General features: G+C 34.3%; 1 protein-coding gene across 2 annotated transcripts; it reads right to left on the bottom strand.

The window, feature by feature from the left end:
• Nucleotides 1–342: 342 nt before the first annotated feature.
• LOC147297023 (putative leucine-rich repeat receptor-like serine/threonine-protein kinase At3g14840) lies at nt 343–9003 on the bottom strand. 2 transcript variants are annotated; one of them, XM_086228768.1, is made up of 24 exons: nt 8784–9003; nt 7554–7734; nt 7076–7147; nt 6897–6965; nt 6743–6814; nt 6565–6636; nt 6366–6437; nt 6190–6261; nt 6018–6089; nt 5819–5890; nt 5647–5718; nt 5416–5484; nt 5125–5190; nt 4552–4617; nt 3477–3512; nt 3334–3371; nt 2818–3203; nt 2529–2727; nt 2243–2413; nt 1958–2076; nt 1656–1866; nt 1327–1564; nt 960–1110; nt 343–779 (listed from the first exon to the last, which is right to left on the bottom strand). In XM_086228768.1, exons 1-24 carry the CDS (start codon nt 8926–8928, stop codon nt 408–410), a joined length of 3093 nt encoding a protein of 1030 aa, XP_086084894.1. In that variant the 5' UTR covers nt 8929–9003; the 3' UTR covers nt 343–407. The 2 variants fall into 2 exon arrangements, with proteins under 2 accessions (XP_086084894.1, XP_086084895.1); XM_086228769.1 differs by having other exon boundaries at nt 1767–1866.
• Nucleotides 9004–10030: the final 1027 nt, after the last annotated feature.

Here is a 10030-nt window from a genome sequence, read left to right as displayed (position 1 = left end):
CAAATCTCTAAAGTCTTATTCTAATTACTTGGATCCGAAACCAATGCATGTCAAGTGGAAATTGACAGCATGTTCTAGGCTCTACTAAATAGAACAAGTTGTTGCTAATTATCATGTGAACGAGTCATCAGTCATGGATTATAACCCGATCACCTAATCTGCATATGCTTTTACAAAGACTACGAGCAGTACTACAACATGTCTGTATTGTTTAAATTTCTATGATCGACAACAAAGCATGTTAGATTGTTTATTCATTATCAAATGACCTTCGTATATCTATTGAGGTCATCTATTTTCCAAATATAATCATTGTAATGTATGATATTTGTTTTATTAAAAAAAATTTAAAAAAAAAAAACAACAGTGCATGATGCTTCCCTTGGGGTGACAGTATGTCTACATTACTAAGAACTAAGACTATTCTTATAGACATCTGAGGACGTAGAAGAAGAGCCCATCCATGTTGCATCAGATGAACGAATGAGGCTCTGAGTTTCCCTTGGGCTCTGTTGTGCAAATTTATCAAACTGGTCTCTCAAGGCTGTTAACCTCATTTCATCACCATAAATACTTGTATCCATAATCAAATCATGAACAACCGTCTGCCCTTCAAGCATGCTCACTACTGAAGACATGGTAGGCCTCAGAGCTGGTGATTGATTGGTGCATAGCAGAGCAACTTTAACCATTCTAATCACCTCTTCCTTGCTGAAATCGGACCCCAAACTTGGATCCACCAGCTCAAGTACATTCCCTTTTTGTTGTAAAACCAAGGCCTGAAATAAGCAGAGAAAAGAGATTGGAAATGGAGAGCAACAAATCAACAAGACCATACAATCTTCGGTTTTATAGAAGGATGACCAAGTTGAGTGGACAAGTCCTTAAAGTAATAATGATCATAAAACTGTGTTTCTAGTTGCATGTACTAAAGGAATTTGAATGAAGATCCATCTTACCCAATCCATAAGGCAGACAAAATTTTCATTTGGTCGATATTTCAGGTTGTTCTTCCCAGCAACAATTTCCAATGCAACCACACCAAAACTGTAGACATCTGCTTTATAAGTTAAATAACCCCACAGTGCATATTCTGGTGCCATGTATCCTCTGCACAACAAAGATTATTTTTCTCTGACTGCTGATTCAAACTAGTATGAGGCATTTCATCTCAAACATAGCCAATAGAAAACATAAAGATAAAATCTGATCATGATTGACTTGTATTCAAGATTTTGGGAGCAGAAGAAATTGGAGGAAAAAAAGAGCAGAAACAAAATTAGACTCTCAAATGAAGTTAAGAGAATAAATAAAACAGTAGCTTACATAGTTCCGGCAACTCTGGTGCTAATGTGGGTGTTCTCCTCTTCGTCGAGCTTGGCCAAACCAAAGTCTGAGATCTTAGGGTTAAGGTCTTGGTCCAGTAATATATTTGTAGTTTTGATGTCTCTATGTACAACCTTTAGTGGTGATTCTTCATGCAAAAAAGCCAGACCTCTTGCTATGCCTAAGCATATTTTCTGCCTCATAGGCCAGTCCAATTTTGGTGGACCTTCCTCCAGACCTGCAACCAGCATAGGTTCTCAATTAACGGATCATTTTAGTACGTCCTATACACCATTTCAGTTTTTTGTTCCTAGAATTTATAAACTTACCAAACAAAGAATGTGCAAGGCTATTGTTTACCATGTATTCATATACCAACAGTAATTCATTTTTTTCTATACAACATCCATACAATCTAACAAGATTTGGATGTTGTAAACCTGAAATCATGCCTATTTCATTCACAAATTCACGATTTCCTTGCTTCGATCTTGAAGATAGTTTCTTAACTGCAATTATAGTGCCATCCAATAATATACCCTGCATTAAATATAGTAGAATATTTTTCAATCATGATGAAGCCTATAAGTAAGGAAAATGGTCAAAAGAAAATTATGGAGTCATATGGTACCTTGTAGACAGACCCAAAACCACCTTCCCCAATCTTGTTTATAGGATCAAAGTTGTTAGTGGCAGCTTTAATTTGCCGTAAGGTGAAAAAGCCAGTTTGCAGATCCAGTCCTCTCAGATCTGTCCATAGGATAAGGTTAGGAATTAGGATATTGGTAACGTCTTACAAATTTATAAAAGTATTTTTTTAACTTATAACTGAGTTGTATTAATTTCCTAGTTACATGTCATTAGAAATATTGAGGCGAATGCACTACTTGCAATTTACACAGTAGATTAATAGCACCTTTTTCCCTTGATGTCTTGCTATTCTGACGTTTCCACCAAAGAATGCCAAAAATCATGAAAACGAGGCACAAAACCAAAGCTGCAACTGAAGCTCCAACCACAACAAATACCTTTTTTTCTTTGTTCTGAACCAATACCTTTCCTTGGCCATCATCAGGAGGATCGAACTCTACAAAATCAACTTGCTTTCTGTTGCTTTCTATTTGGAACGAGTACAAACCCTTATGTGTGTGTGTGTATGTGAGAGAGAGAGAGAGAGCTAATGGTTGCAATTCAGAAGATACCAGATTTTATAGAGATAGCTGATATAAGAGGACCATATGTTCCTTTCTTTGGGGAAGTTGTTGTCCCTTTCCCAGACCAATGAAATCGGATCTCCACAGTTTTATTCTTAACCTCAACTGCTTTAAATTCCTTAATGACTACCTTATCAACCCCTTGTGCGTCCTCTTCAATGTTAAAATCCTCCAACAACAGTTTCTCCTGTAACAAACTTTATGAATCAGAAATCATGCATATATCTACGTACGGTGGCATATAGAGTGCATAAACGTACAGTATATGATTGACTACCTGAATATAAACATCAAATATCCGTCTTCCAAGACTCTGAAAAGATCTATTGCCTCTGATTATTATCTCCGAAAAGTGAAGATTCACAGTATAATTTCCAATTGCCAAGCAGCGTGCATAATATGTGAGAGAAAGGGGAGAGAGACGTGCATTAGTGTACAACTCTGAGTTGTTCATTCCCAGTACAGATTTATTATTTGCTATGTAGTCTTGAGATTGGGTGTCAACATTCCAGAAATTTCCAGTGCTACTGGTTCCCCAGAGCTGTCCAGATCCCACAGCAATGAATTTTGCTGCACCTCCTTTGTCTTGATCCCCGTCAAAGTTGATTCCTCCAATGGTGGTTGATCTTCCACCACAATTTATATGCAATGAGTACTGCTGATCTATTCAGAGACAATAGAGAAAGCGCACCATACTAATTATAGTATGTATCTATTTATATGCAAAACCCAGCTGGATATCTAAATTATATACCTCATAATCATATGTTTAATCTAAGAGACGTATTGTTACCTTTTGGACATTCGAAATTCTGACACGCTCCAAATGTTCTATATCAGTGCAGTACATAATCAGCTTATGTAAATTTAAAGTCCAGAAAATGAAAGGAAAAAGAAAAAGGGTCTATCATGGAGACTAATAAGTTGAAACCTTACAAGTTGTCTTGTGCAGAAGAGCTCTTAAACAAGTTCCTGATACATGCGAAATTAGGGGGATGTCCCCCACTCTCATTTTAAAATTCCAACAAAATTTAAGTGTTCTCAATTACGATTTTAATGGATTTCAAAGAAATCTAGGTATTCCCAACTCAGATTTTAATAGATTCTTTAAAAATCCAAGAGTGTCCTAAAAAACTCATGAATTTTTTTAAGTGATGAATTTTGGTAGATTTGGATAGATTTTGTTCACATAAAACAAAAGTCATGAGAATTCCAGCCAATTTTTCTTGAATTTTGATAGATTTTATGAAATTTACAATTCTTTTAAAATCCATTAAAATATCAATTGGGGACATGTTAAAAAAGTTTTTGGCTCATATTTTTTGACCCAATATCACATTAGGTTCTTGTGTTTTACATATTGCCAATTTCATTCTCGTGTCATAGGACTTTTTTTAAAATCTTTCAATTGAGTAACGATTTTGACACTGTGATTCTTGTGTACAGGGGTTTAAATGTATTTTGATCGTAATTTAAAACTGAAAAGAAAAAAGAAAAAACATTGGCCTCACCTCTCTTCTTATTCCCCCACCTTACCCCACCCCATCTCCATATTTGAGTCATGTTAAAGAACTGTGGTGTGGTGTGGTGTGGTGTGGTGTGGTGTGGTGTGGTGAGGGGGTGAGGGGAGGGGGGGGGGGGGGGGGGGGGAGGTGTGAAGTGGGGAACGGGAAGGAGGAGGAAGAGAGGTGAGTTCAATGTTTTTCTTTTTTTTTTTTTAAATGGGGGAATATATATATTTTTCCCTTATTTTTCACTTTTTAATTAGGTAAAAAGACATTTAAACCCTTGTAATGCCAAAATCGTTACTCAATTGACGGAATCTCAAAAATGTTGTATGACTGCTAACAGGCATAAACACGAGGCTCAAATTGGCAAATTTTAAAACACGTAGATGTGAATTTGAGTCAAACCACATGGACTAAATTGTAGTTTACCCAAAAAATATGTTGGGTGAAGGAAGACAGCAAAGTGTGATAAGCATACCAACTAAAAAGAGAAATGTTCTTACAGGTTTTCTGGACAAGTAGTTGGCTCATAGCTCTTTGAAAAATTATTGTACGAAATATCTGTCTGGCTGCACACAATTGTTACACTTTCTCCGTAAGTCATTATAACTCCTTTGAAAAATTACATTTTAGAGTAATCATAATAGAAAATCCTAAACATTGATCATCTGGGAAACAAAAAAAAAAAGAATAGTCTTTTAAATTAGATGAATGATTGCTCAAAAGTCACATCTAACATTTAATCTAACTTACAATTTTAAGCTAAGCCAACATCAACTAAGAACCATACCCACTCAACATTTTTGGCCAAGCGGGCCAAGCCAGAGTTATTACACTTATGTTAATCTTGCTAGATATTAAACAGAATATTCAAACAGTGGAAGATAAACTGTATGTGGTGGAAACAGAATCTGCAACAGACCTCTAAAGAGGTCATCAGATTAGCCTCCATCCAAAGTAGAAGTTCACATATTTCTAATTATATCTCTGTGTCTGTGTGTGTCAAAGAATATATTTCTGCAGGCTTCAATGGAAAATAACTCTCAAGCAAATCTGATATAGGATGGAAAACATACTAGCGATTATCTCTGCTCTTGATCCAGTCTGGAATAGACCCATTGAGCAAGTTGCTTGTCAGATACCTATTCAGCAAGCAATTACATAAACACATTCGGTTACATGGTTGAAGATATTGACTATACAAGAAAATAACGAAGAATTTATGCTTTACTACATCTAAATCTAAATCTAAATCTATGCTTCCATTAGAGATGTAATTTAATACATATGTATATATAATATATGTAGGGGAGGCCCCATAAATCATGATGTATTCAAGTGATCATCATGAAATTTACACTTCTTACAACTTCTTCAGGTTGTTAAGATCTGTAAAATTAGGAACACTTCCTTCCAATTTGTTGAAGCTGAGATCTCTGCAAGAAAAGAACTAAAAATATGTTATAAGAACCTTAAGTTTATTACTTGGAAGCTTAACTGAAAAAATTGAACTCGTTAATCAACTAACAATCAAGAAAATATGAATTAATTGTGTGCTGTGCACTTGAACAAGAAAAAATAAAGAATAGCAGTATTACAATATTTTCAATATTTTCATAGCCGATATATCATCAGGGATAGGTCCAGATAAATTACAGCTCCTCAGCATTCTGCACATAACTTCATATTTATACAATTGCAGCTAAGCATGGAATTATGGATTAGTCTAAATTTATAAGAAAAACAAATTACAACATTTTCAAGACTTACAAACTTTCCATGCCTGTCATTTTACTCAAGGGTGGAAATTCTGAACCCCCTCCATTTAAGTCACTGATCTTTCTGCATTAAATTGCATCATGAATATTATTAAAAAAATAAGTCCCTGTGATACAAAGCTATGATAAAGTTCTAAGGAAGATTAGGTTCTTTAGTGTTAATGCAACTTAGGATTGAACGCAGAACTCACAGTTCTGTTAAATTTTTCAAGACAGAAATGCTAGACGGAATAGGCCCTTGAAGACCACTAGCTTGGATCTCTCTGTCAAGTGTCAACAACAAAATTCAAAATGAATAGAGATTACACCAGAAAAGTTCATTGTCTTAACGATTTAGAATATGCAATAGGAAAAAGCACTTACAATGTCTCAAGTTGATTCCAACTTTGGAAAAAGTCAGGTATTCTTCCACTGAAGTTGTTACTGCTAATCCTACTGCATAAAGGGAAAGATTGAATAACATAAAGCTGTAGATTTCTTAACATGCAAAGTTCTATGTAGTTATAAGTACAGCAATTCTTAAGGATACAAACACTTACAGATTTGTTAATTTTTTCAGATTAGTGAGAGCCGGTGGCAGCTCCCCCGTGAGATTGTTTGCATTAAGATTGCTGCAGATACCAATGCCAACTTATCCACCGGTACTTATTCAAGTTATTTAATATTAAAAGAATAAGCACTAAATGAAAGCAAACTGAGGGTGAAAAGAAAAAAAAAAAAAAAAAAGAGGGAGCTTACAGATGCTCCAAGTTAATCAATTTCCCAAGCTGATGAGGAACACTTCCAGAAAACAGGTTACTGTCTAAGGTCCTGAAAATAAATTCTCCTTCATCACATCAGGCCAAACCAAATGAAACTTAAAATTGATTTGACAAATAATAAAGAGGTGGTAAAGAGAGATAGAGCCAAAGCATACAAATGTACTAGGGTGGTTATACTTCCCAAGTAGGCAGGGATTGGTCCTGATAAGTTGTTCACAGTAACAATCCTGCAGAGTACTCATTTTTTTAGTTCATTTAATACAAGCTATTATTGGATAACCTTGAACATAATGTTCAGAAGTCATTTACAGATATTCCAACTTCGTAGAAGCCCATTCACGTGGTATATTATCCCTCAGGTAGTTCCTAGTGAAATCACTGTTAACAAGAGTAAAGATATTAGTAATAACATTACCATTTGAGGAAATGATATTAACCTTTTCAGATGATACATTTTCATAATATCCAACTGAAAAAGCGTATCTTACACTCTTGTTAGGTAGGGTAATTTTGCAATAGATGTTGGAAGTACACCAGAAAGATCTTGCCCTTTAAGAACACTGTATACAAAAATGTGAGAGGCTCAGAGCACATAAAGTTGAAAGTTTGTAGGCAAAAGGAATCCTAAATGTTTTATATCCATTATCAAGATCAAAGATAGGAACTTGTAGTTTGAATCAGTATAACCTTAATTGATAAGAACATAAAAGATTCTCTTCTCAAGAGAAATAAACAAAAACCCACATGCACATTTACACGAACACTTCATTGATAGGCACACAGAGTTCTATAAAACCAAATATCCAATAGCTCAAAAAGCATTCCATAAATATTCAAACCTAGCATGGAAAAATGCTGTTGATGTCTTTGAATGCAATTGGAGCAAGGGGAACATAACCATGTACATAGAAAATTAAGTAAATAAATAAGCCAACAAATTAATAATTAAGCTTAAAGTTCACATACATGCTGGTAACGTGGCAGAAACCATCAGGGTAGGAGCAGTTGCATGTGACAGTGTTGTTGTATATGTCATCAGATATTGGATTTGTCCAACTTGTGTCATTGCTGCTGCATGGGTCTACGTCTACGCTGAAGTTCCAGTCTGTTTTCCCGACTTGTGTAGCTATTTCACTCAGTGCTTTCACTACACACACAAATCAATTCCATGAAATTCTTTAATTTTTCTTTTTTGTGTTTTTAACTTTTTATGCAAGAATCCGAAATTTTTTTTTCCTTTCTCTTTTTTAGTAGAAGGAGGGTGTCGGTCAGTGTGTCACTCCACCGTTTGGGAGTTTAAATACATAGACAGTGAATCCCACACCTTTTTTTTTTTTTTTTTTTGCCAGAAATCTTACACCGTTCTTGATTCTTGAATCTTCGCTCTTGAGAGAGAATACCCAAAAGAGTGATTCAGTTTGGGCCTGGTGCCAAACAAGTGACTGGGCCTGGGCCTTTAAATATGACAAAGCTACCATGACATAAATCCTACATTTTTCATTTTCTTTTTTTTTTGCCAAAGCAAAATATATCGTAGAATTTGATTGGTACATTCAGCTAAAAAAAAAATTAAAAAAATCGGGTAACACATCTTCCTGCAAAGAATGTACATGTATCCGGAATTACACGTACGGTAGAAGAAGTAACACAATAGCTCTCTGATGTATTACTTTCGGATTTTTTCATCCTTAAATGCAGTATTTTTCGGTTTACCCTCTTTTAACTTTTATTTGTTTTCCATTTCTTGGCTGTTTTTGTTTTTCATTTGTTTTTTGGGTAACCGTAGGTGGCTTGGGTCAGCTTTCGCGCATCAGACTAATTTTTTAGACCGGTCAAAGGTAGGCAATCCACGCCGAGCCTAGGGAATTCACAAAAGATTTTACCTTCTTTGCTGCTTAGTTCCAAGGGTCGAACTGGAGACTCGAACTCGGTGTCTGGATTTACAGCTACACCTTCGAACCAACTCCTTTAACACCTTGGAATTGTTTTCCATTTGTTTTAAGTTTCAAGCAAATTAATAAACTTTAGAAAAATAAAATAAAATAAACAAACTAAGGCTTGAATGCATAAAGTTTCACTATCATAAACTCCATGTGACGAAAGAAATAGACAGGTGGGTCTTGGTTCAAAGGTTTTCTCTACCAATACCAACTTGAACAAGATTAAGAAGAAGAAAAGGAAGAATGTTCGAGTTACCTTCTGAAGGTTCTGTAAGAGGAAGACGCCCAGATTGTGCATCAACTTGGAGTAGTGAGTTTGTGCAGAGAGCCAATATTCTGAGAAGCATAATCATAATGTTAAGGAAGTGTTTTTGAACATTGATAGGAACTAGTCTTGCCATCTTCTTCTTGCATGTGCCGTAGTTGTTGAGCACTCTCTCACCTGATGAATGATGATGTTAATTCATTCAGCTCTCTCCTTTGCTCTTTAAATCTCTATCATCATCCTTTCCAGCCGACCGGACAAAAAATATCAATCTAAATCAGTACTTTAATGCATCATGTACTTTTTTTATTTGATTTGTATGTGTAAATGTGTAATATATTGTCTTCCACCATCAAAGCCCCACTTTACCTGACCTTTCAATATCCCAACAAAAAAAAAAATGCCCACTTGAGTACATTATTATTTGGGTGGTCTGCTTTGAATTATTATTACTTGGTTACATGACATTTGAATTTAATATCTTTCTTTCTATAAAGAGAAGTTGGGTGGTCTGCTTTGAATTATTATTACTTGGTTACATGACATTTGAATTTAATATCTTTCTTTCTATAAAGAGAAGTGTCCCCACTATACCAAATGATGTTTGAAAAAATATTTAAAACCTTTAAAAAAAAAAAAAACAAGAATTGCAAAATATTTGATTGGTAAATATTTGCTTTAATTTAGCCACTGAAATCATCACAACTCACAAGGTATGTAATTTTATCAAAATGTAGAATGTTATACACCTTCTTTTTTATTATTTTCATTTTATAGTGTATTTTCATTATTGAAACCGTTTATTTTTACAATAAGGAGCTTATGTAATGTTTGTAATTTTACGCTGATTCTTTAGGAGTTATTAGTTAATATATAATAAATGAGAAATTTTATCCACATTCTCCAATCTACCTTCTTCATCGACCTTTTTCTTTATTATTCTCATTTCACAATATAAATTTATGATCAGAACTGTTTATTTTTTATATAATTATTTGAAAATCATCTATGTAAAAAATCAATTAAATCAAAAATCGTTTGGTAATGTAATTATTATCAAATAAACAAACGATAAATCGAATTGTTACCAAAATCGTCTCTTTATTTGATTATAGTACATAACCAAACAATTTCCAATTTAGTTAATTTTTTATATAAAAAATCTTCATAGTTGGATCTAAAAATTGAACGATTCTAATCATAAATTTACATTGCAAAATGAGAATAATAATATAAAA

Source organism: Dryas octopetala, chromosome 1 (assembly GCF_963921425.1).
Source record: "Dryas octopetala chromosome 1, drDryOcto1.1, whole genome shotgun sequence".
NCBI classification, from domain to species: Eukaryota; Viridiplantae; Streptophyta; class Magnoliopsida; order Rosales; family Rosaceae; genus Dryas; species Dryas octopetala.
This window is presented reverse-complemented; position numbering and strand designations above follow the sequence as displayed.

Coding starts and splice junctions, on each gene's coding strand:
- LOC147297023 (XM_086228768.1), bottom strand. CDS start 8,928: ATGGCAAGACTAGTTCCTATCAATGTTCAAAAACACTTCCTTAACATT. Junction 6,966..7,075: donor TTACCCTACCTAACAAGAGT/GTAAGATACGCT, acceptor TCTTGTTAACAG/TGATTTCACTAGGAACTACC. Junction 6,090..6,189: donor TGGAATCAACTTGAGACATT/GTAAGTGCTTTT, acceptor GACACTTGACAG/AGAGATCCAAGCTAGTGGTC.